The 25,070-nt window shown below is 35.3% G+C and overlaps 5 protein-coding genes across 6 annotated transcripts; 1 reads left to right on the top strand and 4 right to left on the bottom strand.

Annotated features, from left to right (window-relative positions):
- Positions 1–340: 340 nt before the first annotated feature.
- Positions 341–7,983, bottom strand: LOC140969560 (phragmoplastin DRP1A). The gene is made up of 16 exons (XM_073430944.1): positions 7,707–7,983; positions 6,096–6,159; positions 5,875–5,979; positions 5,525–5,626; positions 4,899–4,949; positions 4,721–4,782; positions 4,451–4,541; positions 4,205–4,269; positions 3,464–3,658; positions 3,110–3,229; positions 2,628–2,698; positions 2,322–2,547; positions 1,866–1,916; positions 1,070–1,298; positions 845–984; positions 341–750 (listed from the first exon to the last, which is right to left on the bottom strand). The coding sequence occupies exons 1-16, from the start codon at positions 7,833–7,835 to the stop codon at positions 622–624; spliced, it is 1,830 nt and encodes a 609-aa protein (XP_073287045.1). The 5' UTR covers positions 7,836–7,983; the 3' UTR covers positions 341–621.
- Positions 7,984–8,727: 744 nt separating this feature from the next.
- LOC140969573 (E3 ubiquitin-protein ligase SINAT5-like) lies at positions 8,728–11,688 on the bottom strand. 2 transcript variants are annotated; one of them, XM_073430965.1, is made up of 3 exons: positions 11,203–11,688; positions 9,472–9,966; positions 8,728–9,286 (listed from the first exon to the last, which is right to left on the bottom strand). In XM_073430965.1, the coding sequence occupies exons 1-3, from the start codon at positions 11,425–11,427 to the stop codon at positions 8,924–8,926; spliced, it is 1,083 nt and encodes a 360-aa protein (XP_073287066.1). In that variant the 5' UTR covers positions 11,428–11,688; the 3' UTR covers positions 8,728–8,923. The 2 variants fall into 2 exon arrangements, with proteins under 2 accessions (XP_073287066.1, XP_073287065.1); XM_073430964.1 differs by having other exon boundaries at positions 9,472–9,858; positions 11,215–11,688.
- A 3,713-nt stretch (positions 11,689–15,401) lies between these two features.
- LOC140969565 (aspartyl protease family protein 2-like) lies at positions 15,402–17,083 on the bottom strand. The gene has a single exon (XM_073430951.1). It carries the CDS (start codon positions 17,032–17,034, stop codon positions 15,601–15,603), a length of 1,434 nt encoding a protein of 477 aa, XP_073287052.1. The 5' UTR covers positions 17,035–17,083; the 3' UTR covers positions 15,402–15,600.
- A 3,305-nt stretch (positions 17,084–20,388) lies between these two features.
- On the top strand, positions 20,389–22,307 carry LOC140969566 (uncharacterized protein At4g00950-like). The gene is made up of 3 exons (XM_073430952.1): positions 20,389–20,593; positions 20,682–21,247; positions 21,731–22,307. The coding sequence occupies exons 1-3, from the start codon at positions 20,518–20,520 to the stop codon at positions 21,794–21,796; spliced, it is 708 nt and encodes a 235-aa protein (XP_073287053.1). The 5' UTR covers positions 20,389–20,517; the 3' UTR covers positions 21,797–22,307.
- LOC140969567 (uncharacterized) lies at positions 22,095–24,804 on the bottom strand. Its single transcript, XM_073430953.1, has 3 exons — positions 24,565–24,804; positions 23,688–23,770; positions 22,095–22,307 (listed from the first exon to the last, which is right to left on the bottom strand). The coding sequence occupies exons 1-3, from the start codon at positions 24,641–24,643 to the stop codon at positions 22,272–22,274; spliced, it is 198 nt and encodes a 65-aa protein (XP_073287054.1). The 5' UTR covers positions 24,644–24,804; the 3' UTR covers positions 22,095–22,271.
- Positions 24,805–25,070: the final 266 nt, after the last annotated feature.

The following is a 25,070-nucleotide window of genomic DNA, read 5'->3' as shown; positions in this document are numbered from 1 at the left end:
ATAGAAATATGTGATATATCGGATTACCAAGAGGATATGAAGTGTTTTAAAACATTACTAATATTTACCTTTCATTTACCCGAAAATTTTATTTCGCCAAAAATATCATACCAAATTTATTATATTTTTTCAGGTAATAACGAAATATTCAATTCATTATTATTTCTTTGAAAAAGTAAAAATATAAAATATAGTTATTTTAAATAAATAAAATATTCAGTTTTTCAGTATTATTAAATTATTAAATAATCTAAATTATCATTAATCATATTCTAAATCAATAACCCATATTCCCAAATCATAAACTACACTTTCATGCTATTAAACTTAAATCTATTACAAAAAAAGAGAGCGAATAAAAGAAGGAAACGACCATTCCCTTTGAATAAGTTGGAAGATACCCATTCGTACATTTTTATTCTCAATCTATTTCTGTATATGTCTCTCTGTCATCACTAAACTTAGGGATGGATCCAAAGAACTAGCGTGAAACTGGAAAAACGGACACACCATTCAATATATATATCTCGATAATTTTTCAAAAAATAAATAATAAATAGTGATTATTATTATCTTATGAGTGCCTCCTTTGTGACCACCATGGGTGTTTGTTTTTTAGATCTATTTTGACCAGGCTACCGAATCAATCTCAGCTTGAGCAGCTCTGTACAACTCCAGTCTCTTTGAAAGAGACAACCGCCGCTGCATGACTGCTGGATCCTCATCCAATAGTGTGCCTAACTGTCTTGCCTATAAACATAAAAAGGAAAAGAAAAATGCTTTATTTCCGGTACCACCACAATTGGAGGCTCGAAAAAAGTACTGCTGGGGTCGGGATTCCCACCTCTCTTTTGCCCAGTTCGGCAAAGAAATGATCAAGCAAGCTGCGTTTTGCCTCGCGAACTTGGCAATAAACTATAGACTTGGGAATGGAGTTCCTCAGACTTGCACAGACCATATTCACATAAGACAACACGTTTGATCCTTCATAAAAAGAAGCAAGGGGCTCATTATGGGAAATTCAGAGACCATTAATATTCAAAACATAATACATCTTTCTGAAACTCACCAACTCGTCGAAGATATGAATCGTTGTAGCGATCGAATATTGAATGTGTTGGATTGCCACCCTTCTCAACATCTTGCGGAAGCTTGCGGAAGAAATCTACAGTTAAGTAACTGCATTCCATGTCGACTAGCTGCAATGTTGCCTTCCTGCTTTCTTCCTTCATCCTGTTCAATGATTCAACAGCAGCATTTCCTACCTCTACCCTGAGAGAGGGATATTGTTTCAGCTCCTGTAGCCAACACAGGCAAGCATCAATCAATATTTGAATGCAAAATCATATTTCTGAAGCATTTTGTCCATGGAAAGTACGTGTTTCCGTTGAATTTGAGAATTTTCCAAATCTTCCTTCAAGTTGTCCCGATTTTTTTTTTTGTTATGGTCTTTACCTACAAGCCATGCAATTGACACGTTGGGAGAATTGAAAACTTAGTCAACCTAAATTAGTTGGTGACAATTGGAGGATGAGTCAACTAGGCACACATTAATTTTATTTGTTTGTTCTGTAATGTGTTTACTGTTTATTGGTTCCTAATTCTTGGCATTATTTTGTTATTGTTATTGTAAGACTATTATAACTAGTCTGAAGCATATTGAATGAGATATCGCCGATACAATTTCTTTATTAAATTCTTACATATCTTCTTTTTCCTTTTTCAAGAAAAATATCACGCAACACAAAAACGTAGATAAGTCAACATAATGAGTTTGGGAAAAAAGTACAACAAAATGCTCAAGGTTTGCTATGTCAGTTGATCATCGACGATGAGAATACATTTAACAGAGTTTATAGACTTACTACAGTCTCGCTGATTGACTTGCGAACAAGTTCCTTCAGAATTCCATGAACCTGAAAAAAGAGTAAAATGTCAACCTTTTCACGAGCCCACAAAGCAAATTATATGCTTAAAGTTGAAGACTAAATCATAAGAGTTTGTCTTCAAACCAATGAAGGAATCATTTCCTCCGCCAGAAAAAGGATGATGAACACAACCACCCTCTTAGCCTTGCATTAAACTTTTAACAAGGCATTGTAAAAATTTTCTCGTGTACCTGAGAAAAGGCGCCTTAACTGACAGGCAAATCTACAAGCAGTTGTTCATGATCACAATTCCCCAGGGAGGAAAAATTAACACTGGTTTGACTTTCCCCCCATTTTCTAGGCCAAGCCTAACATCTATACTAAAATCATATTGTGGTACAATCAACAACAGATCAAAAAACATTGATCGAACTTATCACTTCCGAGGCATACCGCATCAACAGCGGCTTCAGAAGGACCTTTGATAGTAATCAAGGCAGTTTCAATGAGACGGCGATAACCCTGTTCTGGAGCTATAAGATGAGGCTGATATCCATCTGCTTCAGTTATTAATTTCCGTACGTTTTCCATAGCAAGGTGCTTGTCAAACGGCAACCGTTTCAATGCTGCTGGGAGTTGGTTATCAAATACATTGTATACTTGATCACCTCCTGGTCGACTGCCGAATAAAATAACAAATTGACTGCTAGAATAGATTACAACATGAAAAATACAGCATAAGATATTACAGATACATACACCCCATCAAGATGCTCTTTGAATATTCCATCAAATACACGGCAAATTTCCATGATCATATACAACTTTCCCTGCAAAAATAACAAAGGGTTTGAGATAAATCATTATCGAGCTCTATCCGTGCAGGCATGTTTAATTCCTATGGAAAAGTTTAACCAGCTTACCCGTATGGGTTTTTTGGGGCTAAATCTCTTGATTGAATTGTGAAATTAAAGAGACGGGATAATTGTGCTTGTCTTGTTGATTACCAGCAGTAGCCGGATGATTGTCAGGTTCATAAGGAGAATTCTAGATAGTTAGCGTGTTTTATTTCATAGGATGCCAATGTTACATTTGTTCAAAATTCAAACAAGATGCTTCAGGTTTGTTTTTACTTAATACAAGTGAATAGTGAAATGAACCCACACTCTTCCAAACACGCGCAACTCTTTAGAAAATAGAATAATGGACCACTTGTAGAGATAACGGGATGGCCTACTTACTCCAGCATCAGTTGCAATGGGCTTCCCCAGTCGGCTCAGCTCAGATTCTAGCTCAATAATAGTTTTATTGATGAGTGACTGAAGGCCTGGAATTCGAGATTTGATCACTTCTTCCAAATGCTAAAACATGAAACAAGAATAAGCACAAGCATCAGAAAGTTTTTTAAAACCTGCCAACTTTCCATCTTGAGACCAGGAAAATAAATCTCTAAATAAAGAAAGTGGCACTTCACAAGCTTTGTATATTATGCCAAGCGAAAAGATTTGATTAGTCATTGAAAAAATAAAAAATAAAATAATAATAATCTAATTTAAAGAAATTATCTGAAGCAAAAATTAGAGGTCTTTCCTTACTTTGGATAGAACTTTTCCTAGATGCTCAGAACCCATCCTATGAGCAAGGTGTTTATACTGTGGAGTTTGAGCAAAATACTCCCGTTCTCTCCGCCTGGCAGCAATCATATCGACATTTTTGTTAATGTCTGCTTGGGATCGATTAACTATACCTATCCATGGGAACTGCAGTTTGTATGCCTTTCCTTCCAGTATCTATAAACCAAAGTAACTAGTCAGCACATTACCTTCCATTCTTCTGCAATGATTACCAGAAGCTTACCCGGAAACAATAGAAATATCACAAGAGTCGTACATGTAATAATATTACAACCAAATGTTTCAGGTTGTCTTCATCTTTCCTAAAATGATCTTGAGTTATCTCTGCCTAAATATTCTAAAGATAATAGGACTAGTGCTAGTTCTATATTGCAAGTTCAGAATTCATGATGTTGAATTGAAATAATTTGTGCCAGAAAGAGATTAATGTAGCGGACAAGAAATTTTCTGCTTATGCATATAAAACGCGAACTCAATAGACTTCTAACAATAAAAAGTTTAAAGGCAATGCTATGAAGCAGCATTTAACTTGATCCTAACCAAAGGTTCCTTGGATTTGTGGACAGAAAGCCTATCTGTATAACTCCAATTCAACATACTCTAAAACATAGACCATAATCAAGCGTTTAATAAACAAATTTTTAACAAGCATGAATATATTATAATATAGACACAGATTAAAGACAACGAGTATAAACTTACATCTACAGCATCCGTTCCCTGGTCCATTAGGTCAATCTTCGTTAATACCCCAAATGTTCTCTCTCCTGAAACAAAACTAATGTCATAAAACAGCCCTGAGGAGAGAAATGTATTGATTTGAAAGTTGATGAGGGCAATCAACATTCACGCGGCTTAAGATTATGCTGTTGGTAGGACTTATACACATTCACATGCAAGAAATCAATAACACATAAGTGAACCCTGAACAATTCCTATAAGCCATACCTTTGGGATCTACTTCACGAGAAATTTTAATTGCATCTGATGTTGCAAGATCTTGATTAGCAGGAGAAACTGCTAAAATAATACAGTTGGGCTGCAATGAATCATTTTAATGCATATTAAAAAACACGATCACCTTGAACTGGAATTGAATAGTATTAAACTATAATACATACAGACATATATACAAGTACCTTGAACATATTTAAACCCTCCTCTAAACAACTTCATGATATTAAAAATCTAAATGCAAAACCTAACATCTATGAATACCTTTTCAATATAAGATCGCACCATGTTCTCAATGTCCATCACAATACTCTCTGACTGTCCGTCTATAATAAACCCACATATCACAATCATCACAGTTATTTGCAAAAAAAAAATTGGAAATAAGGGAAAATAACTACTCTAAAACTACCACATGAAACCAGTGGAATAATGGACTCACCAATTGCCACTTTTGTTAGACCAGGAAGATCAATCAATGTCAAATTCACAACTGCATCAAAACATCGGGATATCACTTGCTACTCCAAAAATCACAAGAAATAAGAATTGCATGCTGCGTAAAATAAACCCTTGTACAAATCTTGCTACATATACCTAGTGCTACACAAATATTAAAACTTAAAGGAACAAATCTTTACAAGTCAAAAAGTAAGCTAGCAAGTATTTCATATCTTCATGATAAAAAAAAAGTAGTTCATAACTTCATACCAACATATGACCTACCAATGTTTTGATCATCCAAATTGTTTCCGAGACTTCCTTGCTAACAGCCACTTTGGTATGATTTGACGCACTTTTAAGTTTTAACTACCACGTTAACACCTATTTATTTATCTCACGAGGAAAGAACATTCTTCTGTGCATAAAAAAAGAAACTTGCATGCACTCAACGTATTGTATCTTCCGTGATAACTTTTCGATGCTCATACTCAATCAACATGATTCTCTCATTTCTCAAATTTCAGTAGCAACATGTTAGTATCAATGAAAGTTCGTACGATTTAAGGTTTCAATGAGGAAGAATCTTAAAAATTAAGAAATGATGTGTCTCTTATCCTGACCTACCATTGGGAGAATATATGCTAAGATAAATTGGAACAGTTGAAATCTGTTTGCTACGTCCTGTCTCTCGATCAGTCTCATCAGCGATCTCTTTTCTTACAGCAGCTGTACAAGCCAGAAATTTAGAATTAAAACGTAAAAGAAAATGAGAAGACTAGTTGAAAAAGGTATTTACAAGACTAGGCAGTGGATACTAGATATAAGTTGGGTTAGTGGGAGACAAAAAGAAGTCGAGAACTAATCCAAAAATAATGTGTTGATAAATTTAAATAGAAAGATCATACCTGTAGCTACATTAAAAAACAATTCCCAATGAAGTATATGAAAATACATATTTTTAATGCAAAACTAACCAAAATCAGTGAACTTCTTTCTAGGAAGATGTCCAAACTCTGCATATTCTCTACCCTCGTCAATTCGATGAAGCTGCAGGACAAGTGGCCGTCGAGTGACAATACCTGCATTTTAATAATGAGGTCAATCCTAATGTTTTGACCATCTCTATGTCAGGAGAAATTAAGGACACAAGATAATGCCACAGCTTATGGTAATGCATCTGTAATGGACTGGTTACCAGATCCACGAGGCAAGAAGTCCTTTCCAACAACGCTTTCAAGCACTGAGGACTTTCCTGAACTCTATAAACCATTAAAATTGTGTTAGTTAACACAAAAAGCCCAAGTCGATGTAAAAGTAATTCCATTTAAGTGAAAAAAAGTAGTGATTAAGAGTGAAGATGTGAAAATTATTCGACATATGCAACACTAAATCACTGTGAATTTAGTCTAGGTGGAAAAAAGCAATGCGGAGCCAGCACACCAAAATTTAAAAACAAGATCCCATAAATCCATTTTACAGAACTGTAAAGACTGACAGTTTTTCCATCTTAATTTTCCTCTAATAATAAGTCATTACAAATTTCATATCTACCCCAAATCCAAAAACAGAGTTTACGGTTTTCCTTTTCTCCACTTAGATCAATTATAATATGCATCTAACCCAATATGGAACAAGAACAAAGAGTTAGGTGTATATAATATATCATATACGTATAATATCTCAAAGAAAGTAAATTATTTTATATTATTATGATTAATTTTATTTCTTGATTAATGATTTTTATTTTTGGATTCCAGTTATTATACTCCTATATATATGCTGCACATTCTTAAGGGCAGGGAAACAGAACATACAATATAATATGGGCATTCTTGTCCAGTACAAATATTTGGACATTTGTTCAAGTGTTGTTTTTTTCTTTTTTGTAGCATAACTTATTCCCTTCTCCAATATTTTCACACTATCAACCTGAACACTTTCTTACATTGATTTGCTTCTGCGTACTTTATTCACTACCTCATCCTTATATATCTCACTACCTCATCCTTGTATATCTGTTCTTGTGGCATAGTATGTTAGTCGTTCATAGAAATCTTGCTCTGAACCGTGTAAATAGTGAGCAAGATGAGATTGTTGTATTTTAGGGAATATTTGGTCGTTAATCCAGTTGCGTCATAGTATTACTTTTGAGAAGGCATAACTAGCTGCCAGAGTTAATAAACGAGGAGGATCGTCCGGCCGAGCGAAAGAAGAAATATTCAAAATAATTTGTATAGCAAGTATATAACGGGTGTATATTTGATGGCTTGTTTTTTGTGCAGCTATATTTACATTGTTCAAGAACAAATTAGGGTCTACAAGTCCTATCAACATGTTTTTCCAAGGGACGTGGGTGGAGCTACCGGTAGCCAACCAGGTTGAATGGTGACAAAGGGTGATACTTGGTGGGCCTCTGCCTTGTTCCTACCAACTTAAGATTTTTAGATATACTACGGTTAGGGAGGAAGTTGGTAGCATTTTGCTCAAGTAGTTTAGAGATAGTGGGTAAAACCACTCGCTTATTTTTTTCTAGCATGTAGAAGAAACTTATTTTGTGTTCAACATACCATGTAGATATGCCCATTATATCGTAGATTAAATGTGGTCGGTGGATTAACAGTGCGCTCCCATTAAAAAAAAAAGAAGAAGATAAAACGATCGCATGATATGCAGAGAACTTAAGCCAAATGCTGAAGATGAAAAATATTTATGACTAAGCTCCGGAGCAAAAATCTTGAGCATAGTTGAGGTTGAAATAGAAAGCGCAGACAATTTTGATCAGAAATTCAGAATGAAAAAATCATACCTGACCACCAACGACGGCGATGGAAGGCAATGCATCCCAAAGAGTGGGCAGCGCGCTCTCCTCTCCGTGATCACCAAGCGCCGTGCATGCTCTCTGTAGTCTGTTCACCAATGCGATCAGGTTCTCCATCTCTAAATCGATCGGAAAAAAATTAGATTCCAACGCTATTTATTTATTCGATCTCACTCCATTAGACGAAATGGCAAAAATAATAAAAATAATAATTCAAAAATAAAAAATAAAAGAGCAACAGAAGAATGAGTCCGCTTCGTGTGGGCGACGAGTCTCGTTTTGCCTTTCTTGAGCTATAACAACCACCTAATCTGTATTTCATGCAATTATAATTTTCTTCTCAGCATTTGGAATACAAAGATTACAGTGAAATACTTTCATGGAATAATCAGGCTCATAATTGAGAAAATTGATTAAATAACTCCTAACTCTTTTTTAAGAAAACGATCTCTTCAGATAAAATGACATCCTCAAATATATTTGAAATATAATCGAGGAGATGATTTTATTAAAAAAAAAAAGTTCATGGAGGTTAAAAAAAATACTCCTCAGAATTTCTAGGATAAGTTATTTCAAATTAAGGATTTTAGAAATTATATGACTATTTTAAATTCATTTTAATTGATAGACAGAAAAAAATTTCATATTCTCTCAATCCATATTTTTTAAATTTATTATTCAACTTAATTTCTCAAATATATCGAGGGTTAATTTTATTTAAAATCAAGATTTCAAAATCTTTTCCCCGATCAATTACCTCAATGTAAACAAAATCTGAAAGGATTTGAGACTCGAGAATGAGGGATTAAAATAAATAAATTTAGTAGAACGTGCATTCATGCGTCCAGGGAAAATATGATGAGTTAGCATTTTTCTAAAACCAGAATTCATATTAGGATGAAACGAACAGGGAAGAAATTTTATGGATTGACTACCAAAAAATGTTCATATATGGAAAAAAAATGGGCAGAAAATACTTCACCTGTAGCTCGTTTGGGTAGAATAAAATTCAGACAAAATCCGTCCTTTAATACATTTGATACTGACAAGCAATAATGCAAAAGGAAGCTATGAATTTACTGAAAAATACAGCAGCGGACAAAACATGCATGCAGTAATCAAGAATTTTGAAAATACAATCCCTGAGAGCATCAACTGAACGTTTCATCAGCTCAGATAAGGAAAGAATCCAACAAATAAAAAAGTTAACTACAGAGATTGGGTACGCAAGCTCCACCATCTGGATTCCGCGGTTCCTTCCATATACGACCAGTTACCCGAAGCTTAAGCTCGTTCTTGTCTCCTCCTGAGAAAAAAAGTGCCATGTTGCGCTGTATGATGAGGCCATCATGACTGTCTCGAACCTTTCTGTGACCATCTCTAATGCTTCGAGGGGTGCCCTCCCATATAAGTTTCCGACCGTTTCCTCCAACCTCCAAACTGTAGCTAAAGTTCTGAGCGTCCATCTCGTCTCCCATGAACCGAAGAAAAGCCATATATACAGGAGCCGTTCCAAGTTGGAAAGCTTCGAAATGAAGACAAAAATACTGACCAAAACAATGGAAGACCTGGATACAGAAATGGATATGGTAAATGAAGTTTTAGATGCAATGAGGCCAAATTCATTTAGGCAAACCACTAATTTGGAAAATCAAATAAAGAGCCCAAAAGTGTATAATTTAAAGATCGCCAGTCAGTCTCTGGACAAGATTAATTAAAGGTAAGAATATGTTAAAGATACATAAATCCTCACCGTTAGCATCCATGTCGCGTTCTCTACATCTCGTGGATTTGATTTCACGTAACGATGATTAAATGTGCATCCTGAATGCATGTCCACCTTGTGATCATCTCTCAAGTGGGTAACAAGGCATTGAATATCACCAGCAATGGAGCACTCTGATCCCGCGTAAGGGCAGTTGTAAGGCCTAAAATTACAAATGGCTTCGTGTTTCAGTTTACTGTAATAAGGGAAGATCTCAGGGCATCCGAGGGAGTTATGCTTGCAAGGAAGTTCGAGGGATTCAGCCACTTTTTCAAGTGCTAAGCATCTTATATCGCCAAGCTCCTGTCTACAAGTAGGACATCTGTTGTGCACCCTTACTTTACAGGTGGAGCAGAGCGTATGCCCGTTGTGGCACTGCAGTAATCGACTTGAGTAATAGGTGGACACATATTTTTTGTAACAAAAAAGAATAAAACAGCCGACATGATAGATGTTCGATGACAAGTTTAGCACGAGTTTGATCTCACGCACGCCCTCGATGAAATGACAGTGATATTTACGCAAAAAAGATGTTCATGTTAGGTAAAGGAGGCAATATGATAGCTAAAATCCGAATCTAACAGGAAAAAAATTCCGTACATCAAAATAATGTCAGTATTTTCTCCTTCCAAAAGTTTCAAATATTTGATGTGCAGTGTATTTAAGCCTTATAAACCCCAGAATGAACTATATCAACTAAAATTGTGTCCCAACAACGGATGGAAAAAATGCAATTTTTATTTAGCAGCCCATTTATCGCAAACCTCCTGTTACATCATTAAACATACCATTTTTTGTGCTTTTGACTTCTGAAAGGAACTTTGTGAAGTATGGTCAAATTCATATTTTTTTAGTTGATGACAATTTCAAAATCCAAACATTAAGCATTTTCTCAGTCATGGATATGAAGTCTGCAAGACATCCAGAAAAGCTTCATTTATGGCATTCAATTTACCAACTTCACACCACAGGACCGTCGCTGAAATAAATTTAGAAACATTATTTCAATGAAACCATGGTTCTACCAACAAAACCGAGGAAAGCTCGCCATATCCGATAAAAATTTGGGGAGCAATAACATATTTATCTCACCACAGTTCATCCGAGAACAAATTCATCTGTTTCTGTCATGCCGGTAACAGTGGTTGGTCCTTTTCGTTCCAAGTTACCGTGCTACATAGGGTACCACATTTATCCCCAAGATAATCATTTGAAACCCAATTTCTTCGATGTTGATACATGTGCATCTTTCATTAAATCATTCAGAGGGATTCATCCTCACCAACTAATCATACCCAAGTTTCCAAAACATTCTTCTCGATTGAACTGTATTTCATACTTGCACCAAACTAAAAACCAGAGATGAAAAATGTTTCATTCACAAAGCAATTGACAGTGAATCAAGCAGCTGCATAATACATGAAAAATCGTTTTCTGACAATTTCAAGAACTCGACTAACTAAAAAACGAAAAGGATCAATTGGTCAATCCTACAAGTCAGCGCATAATCCTTGAGCACCAAACGGTAGTTCTCACAAAAAAAATGGTGCTAAGAAAACAAAAGGAAACATTTCAATAATAAACCGTCGACAAGAAATGTGCCATTTGTGCAAAATACCAAGAAAATAGTAAATCTCGGAAACAATCACAAACGAATCAATCAAACCCATAAACGAGTAATAATAACAATAAAAATTATTAATAATAAAAGAATGATACAAGATGACAAACCTGGTGGATGGGAGGGTACATAGAATTGGTACAAACGGGGCATTCAAGAAGCTCATGAACACTTGCGGGCGGAGGAGTACTCATCCCACCATTGATATTATTATTGTTAGATGATGGCTTTGAAGATGAAAACTGAGAAAATGGTTGGGCGGTAAGGATCTCATCTTCGTGCATCCCGTCATGGATTGATATGCATTCAATGCTAGATTCCATTATTTGAAAATCCTCTTTTATAGTCTTCCTTCGAGTTTCGAAATCAATGATTGTTCATACCAGAATGTGGGAGGACTATTAGTTCGATTGCTCCCTTTATAGTGAACTTCATATATATTTTTCAGGAAATTTTGAGATTTTCAGGGTATGGAAGATTAACAGTGAAAGATGCTTTCTTGCCACTGTTTAAATGAAGGTTTCCTTTCCTCCAAAAGAGAGATAGATTGGGAATAATCTCTACAGTTGACTTGGGAGTGGGAATAGCACATGTTAGTTTTTCTCCGGTGTCTATGATATAGGTGTTCCTTTTGATCGAACCAAACCGAATTTTCGGTAATCGTCCGGTCAAAAATGGAAATAATTTTTATTTTTCGGTTTAAACGAATTTCCATTTTTTAATTTTTGTTATTTATATTTATTGTTAACAAAAATACGATTTTAAAACCAAACAAATGATTAAAATAAAAAAATTCGATTTTCGATTCGAACCGAGCTAAAAAACCAAACCTATCCAAAGTTGAAAACCGAAAATCTAAAAACTAAAAATGGAACCGAATTAATTGTTAGATTTTCGGTTCAAACCGAATTTTTCGGTTTGGTTCGGATGGTGAACACCCTTGTTCTTATGTTTAATTTATTACAATAAAAACCCATAATAAGCTACGGATAATAAATCAGCGTCCATTAATAAAACCTGCCCAAATCATTTTAAAAAATACTGCCCAATTGATGCGAATTTAATGTACATATGAAGAGAGAATGGATATTAAATGCTTCAATTCCTTTAATAAATGGGGGCTTTCAATTTTTGGGCTCACACACATTGACTTTTTTTTTCAAATGATTGTATATTTTGTGTACTTTTTATTTTACATATTTGGGTAAATTGTACATATTTATAAGATATAAACGCCCTTTGGGAAAAATGTACCATTTAAAAACCCCATATTTTAAAAAAAAATCATGCATAAAACTCCTTACAAACGGGTAAATGTGCTTGATTTTTAAAAAGTGAAGAATAGATTGTTAGTTTATTAATATTTTTTATGAGGTTTTTATGTCATTAAGACTTTTCACAAAGAGATGTGAGCCACTTATTTTAATAGTATTTGAGATCATATTTGCAATATAAAATAGGATAAGTATATCATCCAAGCAAATTAAACGCAAAAACTCTAACGAAATTGTTTTACTAGTCAATTTTACGAGACAAACCACTGATCGACCCAACACATGAAAAAATATTATTTTTTGTTGCAGATAGGGTCAGATTGATCTCTTTCACAAATATAAATTGATAACACCGTTTCACAAAAAACCTTCTCCAAACTAAATATATGATATTTGATGCTTGATTACTTTGTATAATCTACATAAACAAATTATACATGCCTAATTTTATCCGTTCATCCTAATCTTTCATGCATGGAGCTCTATATATCACAGGCCCATTTTTTCTCTAGTGGGCTTTATTGCTTGTTATACTGAAATATTTTTGTCGGTGTATCTAAAAATAATAATTATGTGGTACGTGAAACTAGATCTTATACTATTTATACATATTATTATCACTTTCCAAATATACATATATTTTTGTTACTTTTTATATATTTTATTGGGAAAATGCAATATTTTAATATTTAATTGAGACAGAACCCGATGTAGATTCTCAAGTGCAGTAAACAAAGTAAAACAGTCTTTTAAAATAATTTGTAGGCCTTAAGAATTTTTTATTTTATTTTTTCATGAAATAGAATCGATGTCTCTGGATAAATTTAAGAGCTAACACAATAATTTATAAAACACGTTAGTCAATTAAACTTCATTGTGCAAACCTCGTAAGACATTATCTCTCAAGAAAATATTGATAAAATGAATCGAATTCTTAAATATTAATCAAACATTCTTTTGATCAACTCAAACACTCATTACAAGAGGTGTCATTCATTTATTATAAGGTGTTAGATTGGAAAATGTGCGAGATTTTAGATAAGAATGTCTTCTAGACACGTAATGAACGTGGCATTTAATTCCAATATATAAAAAATGTGCAAGCCAAAATGATTTAACAATATTTCACAGAGAGAAACATCTTTTTTTTAATAAAAAAGTGCGATTGAATTACGCGCAATTTAACAGTTCCTCCAATTATGTCTTGGTCAACATTTTCATAAGTCTCCAATGCATAATCTCATATGTTCCAATCATTATTCGTTATATTTTAATCACTTTAAGCAGCATTATGCAATATTAATTTTTATATTCACGATATTAGCTTTGAAGCTTAAATGATTTAATAATAATAAATTACCCAATATTTGAACTATATTATCTTAATAATATAATGGGCTCTACTTGATAATCATAACTTTAAAATTAATTTCAAAATCATGTTCCAACTCCAATAGACAAATTGGCTGGACACCATTATGTTTTAATACAAGGCAAAAACTTGTGTGAGACGGTCTCAAATAAGACTCACTCTTAATACAAAGTTAATGCTAACCATATTCACTAAGGTTTTGGCCCAGTCTTACGAGGAGGAAGTTTCGAAATATTTTGTTCAAGCTACACTAAACCATGAGGATATTATCCGACAAACCTAATTACTCATATTTTATCACATTAACTCTATTATTAATATTAAAGTAGACATCTTCTTAGACGGTCTCACGGATCCATATCCATTAGAAAGAGGTGTTCAAATTCCTCTTACTTGACCGCCTAAATTAATATATAATATGTTTTTTTTAAAGATTATTTGACAAGTTTGTCCAATACAAATATTTTCTGAATTTTGAGTTTGAATTGGATGAAGAGAAATTATTGTAGAAATATTAAAAAGAAAAAACAAAAAATAGATATTTAAGCTATAAAAAAAAAACCGTCTAGACGTGTTTAAGCGCCACCTATCATTTTTTAGAACGTGGTTTATAAACTAGAGTCGACAAGATATTCTTGTGATATAAATTTTAAATCTGAGTCACATTATAGTTATAAAGTTCCAAAAAAAATAAACAAATAGTAAAAGGAAAGGATAGAATTATGTGAGGTGGGGTCCTAAAGAAGAAAGCAAAAGTGTTTGTTGGACTCGTGTAATTGATACTAATTTCAAAGGTCTGTGTGGGTATGCGTGTTTGTCCGGCACCCATGTGGGGTTTTCTTGCACTGATTCACCGCATTCTACGCCCTTAATTTTGTCACTTGCTCATGTGACTTGATTTTTGTTTCCTTTACTCCACGACTCAGTTATCCAAATTAAAATCATACACCTTCGACTGTTTAAAAAATTAATACAAAATTTGCCACTTCTAACTCGTATTTATTGTGGCGAATCCGATGAATCAAAAATCACGGGTGACCATCGAATGCATACACTAGGAGGAACTTGCAACACGCAAACACATATGTCGTTTTCAAGAAACCAAAACCATTTCTCTTTATCTAGTTTCTTCCCGACTTAATTTACAGTTCCACGTACCATGCAACCTCCATTAATAACTATGAGACAGAAATCAAACGAATATAAAAACAATTATCATATCATTGTTGTTCTAAATTCCCAAACTTCTTGGTTCAAACAAAATGCTTACGTTAGAGCATATAATATGACCCTATCTACCTACAGACAAGCAACAGCTTGATGAAATCGAGGGACACAATTCCCGGCCCGTTAAATTAAATGTAATAAATTCCATGTATGATGTGAAAAACAATTGCACCCTTATTCTAAATTAGAATGGACCGTATCTTAATCTGTGAGACGAGAAACCCTACCCATATTTACAATAAAAAATAATACTTTTAGCATAAAAAGTGATACTTTTTCATTGATAACCCAAATAAGAGATCCGTCTCACAAATACGAGACGTGAGACCGTCTCACACAAGTTTTTACCTCTAAACTAATGAAATGCATTATATCTCTTGCGATACAGGTAAGATACACAGACCACACCAATTAATTCTTGAAATCATCCAATGTATTTAATATCTTGGTATTTATTTGAATGCGCACTAAAATTCTTAGGTGAAATATTGATTCATCCTTTCTTTTGCTTTTGTATTACAGCATATGATGCCACCTTTTCTTTTTGGTTTCTTTTGACTCTAAAACATAATAAAGATTAAACATAATTTAAGAAACATCATTCCACTATTATTATCAGCTTGTCAGTCACAACCCCGAGGAGCAAACCCGACCCGATTGTTCGCCAAATCGAACACGACCCGGAAACTCTGCTGTTGAATGTTTCCAATAATGGACAACCCGCTCGTCGTACCAGCGAAAGCAAAGCAAAACCTTCCATCGCTGTTAACTGGAATCAAGTAGTTGGAAGCCGGAAGCGACACTTCCGCGCTGGAGAAGTGCAGAACCACCGTCGGAACCTTCACCACGGTCTTCCCAGAAAGATCGAAACAAGTGTCGAACAAAGAGAAGTCTGGGGCACGCTTCAGGTTTGAAGCCCCGACTCGGAATGCGTTTCTCAAAGCCACGTAGGCTGTTTGGGTTAACCGGGTGACGGATGTGCCGGAATCCACTATCACTCCACCGTCTCCAGTACTCGACTCGAGATTGAAGACCGACGGTGTAATGCCAGGGACGCGAGTCCCACCGACGGAAATACCGTTTAACCCCACGTAGTAGAACGTGTCCAGCTTTGGATTGGCCAACAAAGGGGTGAAAACGGCGTTTCGGGACACCGCTGATTGGCCGAACATGATCGAAGACGGTTTAGAGGAAGCTGAACGGTCCACCAAACAGTAGGAAAACTTGCTACCAAACTGGCTACCGCTTTGGGTGGGAAATGACAATTTCCCACGGCCGAGGCCTAATAAACCGGCGGCGCCGACGAACAGACCTTCATCGTCATGACCACAGCCAATAGCAACTTTATCGACCTTCCTCCCCCGAAACGTCAGCGTTTCCGTTGAGAATTCCCCTACAGTAAAAGAACCGTCTCCGTACGAGACTTCGTAGAGGCATTTCTTCCGGTCGCTGGTGCAACCAGGAGAATCCAGCAGACGGCAGAGAAGAGACCCACAAGGGACGCCTAAAAACGTGCTCGACTTTTTGGGGTCGAAAACCGGATCGGACTGTGAGTAGCATTTCCTACACGGGGAGCACTGGATCCAGACAACGTCACTTCCAGTATCGAGAACCATGAAGGCATACTTCGGCGGAGTACCTACCCCAATCCGTGTGAAGTACTCACCACTTCCTTGTGCAAGCCCGGAAATCACCGTGCTGCTGAAATCTGACGCACCCTTTGGTTTGCCAGCTGAATTAGCTGCGGTGGTGGCGAGAGTAGAGAGTGCTTGGACCCTAACAGCATCACGTTTCAAACGAAGTTTGAAAAGTGATTCCGGAGTAGAATTGAAAGCAGGAGATACGTTGTCTACATGGTGTAAATCAAGTGCAAATCCATTATCAGAATCGAGTAGGGTCTGAGAATGGGGTAAGAATTCGGATTCTTGTAGGGTGTCCCATGAGCGTGTTTTGGGTTTAGGAAGAGAGGTGATAACGAGGGTCTGATATTGAAGAGCGGAGGAGAAGGTGGATAGGAGGACAAGAGAAAGGAAAATGGAGATGGGTTTTGGGTCCATTTTCACCGAGTGCGAAATGGGAGGAAGAGCATTGGGAATATAAATAACCGAGAGACTGTTCGTTCGAGTGTGCTTATTATTGGAAAACGATTCAACTTACTGTACTTTGGTTTTTAGTAACATAGGGTACGTTAATTAAGATTTGGAAAATATATCATATTTTTTTAAATAAATTATCTAAAAACAAAATAAAAAATTAATCGTTAGATTTTATGTTTCAATAAATTTTTTAATATGTTTTAAAAAAATATTGATTATCGTTTATTAATGTTGTATTTAGATGGTTGGATTTACAGTTCATGATGTAAAATAATCTATTTGTCATTTTGAATACATCAATTTGACAATAAATTTTAGATACGTCTTGGAGTTATTTTAGTAAATTCAAATTCATTTTAATATGATATCATTTTAAATATTTCATCAAATCCAAATATAACATAGAGTAATATTTTCTTTTTTTTTTACCTGAATAAAATTTTAACCTAGGATGTGATTTTTCACAATTCAAAATTTGTAAAAAAAGAGGGACGAGATTTTCTGGTTTATGTGTTTGAATCTCATGAACAGAGACTTCTATATCCGATTATAAAGATAAACACGTAAATTTCTTATTGCAGAGAGCTAAAACAAATAAGTCAAGTTTGTCGAGGAGTTAAAACACAAACACAGAGACTGAACTTAAAATTATGTTTGGATTTGGAGATTTTAGGGTAATTTACCCCCAAAAAAAATAACAAACAATTATACAAATATAAAAAGGCAATATTGCAATTTTTCATGCCAGATAGAAAATTAGTGGTCAATTCATGTAGAAAGGATCTAGGCCTGGGCCATTTTAACAATAGCTGCCTCTTTTCAGCCCAATAGGCATGCGAATCCTATAGCCTATTGAGGCCTGTAAGTGAATTCAATTTCAAATTCAATTAAGTTGTTCCGATGCTTACGATTTGGGGCCTTTTTAATTTTCATTTATTGAATTATGTATATATATATATGCTGGAGTAAATTTTTATTCGATTTTAACGGTTGAACCGGACCCAAAACCGCGCACAATTCATTGTTTGGTTTCAACCGGTTCCGGCCCGTAATCAGATTCAACTTGGAACCCGAAAATTTTTTTTAAAAAAAAATAAACTCTCAAACAAAGATGTAGGGACGACATCGTCTATCCGAGCAAGCAACACTATGTCAAAGAGCACGACGACAGCCCGTGCAAAGCGAAGCAAAGTTTGAGATCACTTTGATATTGAACAACAAAATACGAATAACTCTTTTGCCGTATGTAAAATTTGCAAAACGATATATTCTTACAAAACAGGTTGTGGTTCCGATGGTACCGGCACTTTGAAAAAACATTTAGTTAAGGTACATAAACTTGACCCTGATACGCTACAATCATTCGGTAGGGAACCAACACAACAACAAATTAATCCTTCAAATTGTAAAGCTTCCACAATTACTAAAGAAATTTCTAGAAAAGCCATCGTAAAGTTTGTTACCAAATGTTGTCAACCTTTTATAATAGTTGAATAAGAAGGTTTTATTGAATTTACTAGTACTATTCAACCTGATTTTCACAATATTTCTAGGCACACACTTAAAAAAATATTTTTTTTGATATTTATAAAGAATATAAAGAAACACTAAAATCGCATCTTTTAAATATTTCTTGCAGAGTTAGTTTGAGAACTGATATTTGGACTAATTTAAAATATGAATCTTATCTTGTTGTTACATGTCATTGGATTGATGAAACTTGGACTATGCAAAAAAGAATTTTAGCGCTAGATTATTTAGAATCGTCACACAACAGATACATTATAGCTATATATGTTTTAAATGTTTTTAAGATTTATGGCATACAAAATAAAATAATGTCGATCACGTTAGATAATGCGAGTGTCAATACTCTTGCAATTAAATATCTTAAAGATTTACTAAAACTAATTTTAGATGGTAATTTGGTTCATGTTAGATGTGCATGTCATATTATCAATTTATGTGTTAAATGTGCATGTCATATTATCAATTTATGCGTTAAATGTGAATGTGCTGAGCATATGTCCACTGTAATAGAAAAATTCAAATTATGTGAGAAATCATTACGTGAAAGAAGATATGGACGTAACTGGAAAACACTAATAGAATCAAACGACATAAAATTTAAAAATTTCCTACTCCTGTTGAAACAATATTGAAATTTTTATATCATTTGCTTCATACTTTATTACGTTTTCAAGATTTAGTTACTCCATAATACAATAATATTGCGGTAGAATCTTTAATTCTAACTGACGATGATTGGAACATTTTGAGTGAATGAGTTTCTTTGTTAGAAATTTTTAAAGAAGCAACCAAGAAATTTTCTGACGTTAACTATTTTACTTCAACCATGTTTCTACCTTTGTTTTTCAATATGTTTTATATATTTATTGAATATCGTGATGTTCTGTTATGCGTGATTTTGTTTCAAATATGGAAAAAAAAATTTTAAAATATTGAGAAACTATTCCAATTGTACATGGTTTAGCAACATTACTTGATCCTACTCAAAATCAAAGAGGATTAAACGTGTTTTTTGAATATTATGTTAAATTTCTTCGGAAGAATGTTGACGATCAAAAGAAGTCAATCATGCATTCTCTCCAAGAATTGTTTGATTTGTATGCTAGTGAACAATGTGATGAACCGAGTGCGCAGCCGGATGAGATGCAGACATATAATAGCAAAAGTGGAGCACTGAAATTCTTTTAAAGTTTGAAACGACAAAAGTTCAAAAGAAAATCGATGACAACAACCAATTACAATGAGATCCAAATTTATCTAAGCCAATATATTGAGACTACAGATAATTTTGATGTTTTGATTGGTGGAACGTAAATTCTAAACTTTATCCAGTGTTAGCTGCAATTGCAAGAGATGTCATGCCCATTCAAAGTGAAAGTGTTGCTTCCGAGTCCGCATTTTCAGTATGTGGAAGGATCATTGGTGAACAAAGAACTAATTTAAAACCAGAAACACTTTCCATGCTAACATGCCTACAAGATTGGTTTGCAGACGAAAAAAAGAGTAGGACTGCTGGCGCAATCGATAAATTTCAAAGCTCAAGTTCCGATGAAGATGCATAATATTCAAAATATATTTTAATAAATCTTGATGAATTTTAGATTTTCAATTGTAAAATCAATCTTTCAATTATTTTATTTTTATGATTATTCAATATTGTTTTAACTCAAAATATTAAATAAAAAAATATTCATTCATAAAAGTAATTATATATTAAAAATAATAATATTCGGACAAGGAACTCGGAACCGGTCCAAAAGTCATCGAACCATTCCAAGATCCAAACCGGTTCTGGCATCACCCGATCCGAAACCGGTCCGGAACCTAGAACCGATATGCACCCCTAGCGTGAAACCCCACAAAACTGGTCCTGTCTCTTGTTAAAACACCTCAACCAAAGAAATCCACACAGCCATGGAAACCCAGGGGGTTGGGGTCTATTCCAGTTTATTGGTCACACCTAAGCTCCCACACTCACCTCACCGATCAGGTAAACAAGATGAAACTAGTCTAGTATAATCTCTTTAAGACTAATCTAACAGCGAATTTCTGCTTCTAAATGATATTCCATGCTTCAGGTACGGCGACTCCGCCGCTGCAGATGTTGGTGTCGGTGCCGTTCAAATGGGAGGAGGAGCCTGGAAAGCCCCGACTCTGCACAGCTCTCATCGCTCTACCCGAGCCCGAGGTCAAATTCTTGGAGCTTCCACCCTGCCGAATGCCATTGATAATGGAGTCCACCGACAAAATTACCAAGACGCCCTCCCCGACTACAGTTCTCGACGGCCCTTACAATCTCGCTCGCCCCAAGTTCTCTTCGTTCAGATTCTTTAGGGATAACCACGATTCCTTCGACAGTTACAGCAGCGCCAGCCCTGACAGTGCGCTGGACGATATATGGATTGGCAAGAAGAGCAGCGGGAGGCGAACATCGTCAGGGTTTTTGGGCAGGACAACTTTGAAATGGAGGGGTGGTAAAAAGGAATTTGGTGGGGACGTTGTAGGGTTCTCTCCGTCCTCCATTGCTGGCTGTGGTAGTGATACCGAGAGCGGCAAGAAAGTGAAGATGGAGGGAAAGCTGAGAAGAACTGGGAGCATCTCCAGGGTCTCTGATGCTAGGCCAACCGCTCACAATTACCTCTGGGTAAATTTTTCACTCTTTCTTTCACACCTTAGATTTTTTACTAGCATAGTTGTATTCTAAAAGTAAAATCTTGGAGTGGAGTATGTTGTAGCACTGAGATAAAGTTAAAGAAACTATTCGACATGACAAAAGCAAGTCGGAAAATTACATTGTGGCGGCGATTAGGCGGCCCTGATCAATCGGTAAACCATAAACTTAAAACCCTCTCCAAGAAAATTTAGCAATCAATTATTGCAACACAGTAGGTAAAAAATTGATTTGGGGGGTCAATGTGCAAGAAAATAAATGTTGAGGAGGAATGGGGATAGGTCTCTGCTTTCGTGGCCCGCGTGACAAGTGACAATTCTCAAATATAAGGAATTAATTCGGTGGCAAAATAAAAATTATCGTTTTCCCTTTTCATGATTACACTCCACAAATATTATATAGTATCTAAAGCTGGATTTTTTTAAAATTTGTATTACATTTTGGTCTTAATTTCAGGCTGCTATATATGAAGGTATAAAGCAAGTTATACCATGGAAGAGTGCCAAGAAATCGCAGAAGTAATGTCCAGTCTGAAGTAGTATACTAGTATTGCTATAGTATTTGAACATCTCATCTGTTGCCTACAATGTGAAGCTCTACAATTAGCATCTTATCTCCGCACTTTGTAAGAATGTACCCTCTAGCTTATTTCGTTCTAAAAAAGTCTTTGAGACACTGCAAAAGAATAACATCAACAGATATACCTCGAGGAAAAAATTACCTCAGATTTGGCGGGGGGGGCTGTGAGATGATTGGAATTTGGAAAAAGAAATGGGAAATAAAGGCAGCCGCTGATAGTCAAACACTACGCAAAAGCACAAAGGAGTAACGAGTGTAGATTAACATAAATGCTAGGAATAGCAAATCAACCATATGATGCTTTTACACACTCATTTTGAAATACATGTCCAAATATTTATTCTGCTCTCCGATCAAAATGGAAAGAGAAAAAAAAACAGCCGCATAGCGGACTATGACCTTATCTGCTCTCAAATTCTCAACCCTGTTTCTTGCCGGTCATACTGGCAACTACCTGCGAAAAAGAGAGAACAAATTCGATTCGGTGATAAAAAGATGAAGAAAACTCTTTAGTGCTGCAAATCACTCCCAAAAATTACGCGAAATTAATGAAGCAGAACCAGACAAAAAATGTCAAATTATCATGATGAAACATGTCCACATGCATCAACAAATTATTTTGGCCCAGCACTCTAATGCATGTGAACTTACACTCCATATTTCACGCCATCAATTAACGTCAACAGTTAATTTCGTTTTCCAGCATAGGCTTACCATGCATATTTAAGTCTTGAATGATATGCCATAAATAATTGAATATGATTGAGGATGCCTCTGATAATAAAACAGGAATACACCGTGACATCTGACTATACCTCCCCTCTTTATACCAGTCAGGTAGCTCTCCCTACAATTAACAGCAAGACCTCGATGCCCACCACCACTCCATATCCATTTCCCACATTTCAGGAATAGATCATACATCTTCAAGGTTCTAATTCAGACTCAATATGGCATACCATCACAAGCTCATTCCCAATACAACAATAGAAAATGACATCAAAATTGGATATAGAATGTCCTGAATTAGTTTTACTTCATTATGTGTCATTAAACACCATCAGCCAACTCAGAAAATTCAAAATTTCTGATCTAATTCATAATTAATTGGAGAATTCATGATAATTCGGTAAGAAGTGACACATATTCCGAGTGAATGCTCGAGAGGTTAGTGGCAAGGAGCCAAGAATACCCATATAAAGATAGATCATACTACAGGTGGATTTTGCATATTCCTAAATTTTTTCGGGCAAACATCTATGAAGGAAGAATTCAATATGGTAAAAAATGGTAGCATTATCATAAATGACAAGTATCGATGTGTCTGCAACAGCATGCATCGTGCGGCAGTTGATAGGAAAACAAGAAGATTTCACAAAAATAAGGAAACAAAATTGTGATTGGGGGCGGGTGTTACAGTAACTATAAGGTCAACCATGGTTGAATATGTTAATTGTGATTGCCAAATAACATAATTCAGGAGATGCGAGAAAATCATGCTAGCACCACCAACCAGAACATATATGTGGTGACTAAATTGCAAAGTGCAGGAAAAAATATTTCATGAAAATGTAATGAAATTTCATTTCATCAGAGGAGGTTATGACATCCTTCTCCTTCCAAGATGGAAACATTTAGAAGGCACATTGAAGACTGAAAGGAGTAAAATATTATAACCTATATTTTAGGAACATCACTGGTGAATGTGATCATCCTAAAAACAGACTCTGCTATACAAGAAAATCAGAGTAGAAGAGGGTCTACATCTAGCAAGATAATCAGAAAGGCTATGCAAGTGAGAACATCCGTAACAAGCGAGAAGCAATTCACTTACATCACTTAAAGCAGGTTGAGGTACTTGCTTTGATGTTTCCAGAGAATCCAAGATCGGCCTTACTACAGCCGGAAGGAAGAGTCCTGCAGCCATCCAAATTAGAGTACTAAGATGATTAATCATAGATCTTCACAGAGTAAAAGTATATCAATGGCTTGAACCAAACACAGGATCAGCAGAATGCTTCAATCCACTGTGGTTTAAATCTCAAGAGTGATAAATCCCTATCACTTATAGCTTCCATTGAAAGGCTGTAAATACTAAGAATACATCAACACTAACAATACATACACTCGATGTATATCGTAACATTGCCACATCTCATATAAACAGAGAAGGAGAACAATATTTTTTTCGCTCGTCGTCACACAGATTTGTAGAGTAGCACACGACACAGATTGTCCGAAATTTTAGTACATGAAAAACACAATGAATCCATTCTCGGCTGTATCGTCATCAATAACTAAAAGCATACTCCATCTAGTTGTCACTTGTCAGTCTGCAAAAATGGAAATTTGATCCAATTTCCCGTCAAGCTATTAGGGTAGCTCCTAAAAAATTATTCCAATCTTCCCCCCCTTCAGCAAATTCACAGAAAACAGAAATTGCAACGGAAAAAGGAAAGCAAACGAAGTAATTTCATCATAATAAAAATGATTTTTCCCAGAAAATCCCAATTTTTAATCCCAACTCAAATTATCCGTAAATCTGATTCGAAAAACACTGATAAGTGCAACAAAATGAAGCAACAAGAAAGAGTATTAAAATAAACATGGCCTTGCAAGACAGCAAATCAAATTGAAAAAATACGTACATGTAGATGAATCTACAAGTAGCTATACGTAAATTTATACAAAAAAACAGTTGAAGTACTCACCAACGCCGGCGATGAGGCATGAAGCGGCAACAACAGGCTCTTGGGCCACGAAAATTCTGAGCTTTTCCATCACCGGCATTTTTTGATCGATTTTATACGCCTTGTTTTTTTTCCTGGCTTTGTGGTTCTTCCCCGCTGTTCGGACCTCACTTTTCAATTGCAGGCTTCAGATATTCACCCAAATAAATCCGGGTTTTATTTTCGGATCGGGTAAAAGAGAACACGTTTTCGATATATTGACTTGAAAACACTTGAAAACGGGTGCTAGCTACTGGATAGCAGTATACAGGAATCTTAACACCCTTTTATGAGCTTTCACATCTTTTTTTTTGGTGGAAAAAAAAATCATGCATATTTACCCCATGTGTTTTTTAAATTCAAACATATGTATCGCATTTACAAAGGTTTTATATCTAACTTTTAAAACATAAGGTTTTAAATACAATTGATTTTATATAAGAGATTTTTCGTTTTTTAAATTTTCGAAAGAGAATTCGAATTTGTAG

The sequence above is a fragment of the Primulina huaijiensis genome, unplaced genomic scaffold (genome assembly GCF_012295235.1).
Source record: "Primulina huaijiensis isolate GDHJ02 unplaced genomic scaffold, ASM1229523v2 scaffold42345, whole genome shotgun sequence".
In the NCBI taxonomy this organism is placed as follows: Eukaryota; Viridiplantae; Streptophyta; class Magnoliopsida; order Lamiales; family Gesneriaceae; genus Primulina; species Primulina huaijiensis.
This window is presented reverse-complemented; position numbering and strand designations above follow the sequence as displayed.

Excerpts from the sequence above, each read along its gene's own strand:
- LOC140969560 (XM_073430944.1), bottom strand. The coding sequence starts at position 7,835 with ATGGAGAACCTGATCGCATTGGTGAACAGACTACAGAGAGCATGCACG. Across the intron at positions 6,160-7,706 it reads TCGCCGTCGTTGGTGGTCAG|AGTTCAGGAAAGTCCTCAGT; the intron begins GTATGATTTTTT and ends AATGGTTTATAG. Across the intron at positions 4,950-5,524 it reads TAGCATATATTCTCCCAATG|TTGTGAATTTGACATTGATT; the intron begins GTAGGTCAGGAT and ends GTTTTGATGCAG.
- LOC140969573 (XM_073430965.1), bottom strand. The coding sequence starts at position 11,427 with ATGGAATCTAGCATTGAATGCATATCAATCCATGACGGGATGCACGAA. Across the intron at positions 9,967-11,202 it reads TCCACCAGGTTTGTCATCTT|ATCAAACTCGTGCTAAACTT; the intron begins GTATCATTCTTT and ends GGCGTGCGTGAG. Across the intron at positions 9,287-9,471 it reads ACGCGACATGGATGCTAACG|GTCTTCCATTGTTTTGGTCA; the intron begins GTGAGGATTTAT and ends TTCTGTATCCAG.
- LOC140969565 (XM_073430951.1), bottom strand. The coding sequence starts at position 17,034 with ATGGACCCAAAACCCATCTCCATTTTCCTTTCTCTTGTCCTCCTATCC.
- LOC140969566 (XM_073430952.1), top strand. The coding sequence starts at position 20,518 with ATGGAAACCCAGGGGGTTGGGGTCTATTCCAGTTTATTGGTCACACCT. Across the intron at positions 20,594-20,681 it reads ACACTCACCTCACCGATCAG|GTACGGCGACTCCGCCGCTG; the intron begins GTAAACAAGATG and ends TCCATGCTTCAG. Across the intron at positions 21,248-21,730 it reads CCGCTCACAATTACCTCTGG|GCTGCTATATATGAAGGTAT; the intron begins GTAAATTTTTCA and ends TCTTAATTTCAG.
- LOC140969567 (XM_073430953.1), bottom strand. The coding sequence starts at position 24,643 with ATGCCGGTGATGGAAAAGCTCAGAATTTTCGTGGCCCAAGAGCCTGTT. Across the intron at positions 23,771-24,564 it reads ATGCCTCATCGCCGGCGTTG|GACTCTTCCTTCCGGCTGTA; the intron begins GTGAGTACTTCA and ends GGATGGCTGCAG. Across the intron at positions 22,308-23,687 it reads CTCAACCTGCTTTAAGTGAT|GTAGTTGCCAGTATGACCGG; the intron begins GTAAGTGAATTG and ends TCTTTTTCGCAG.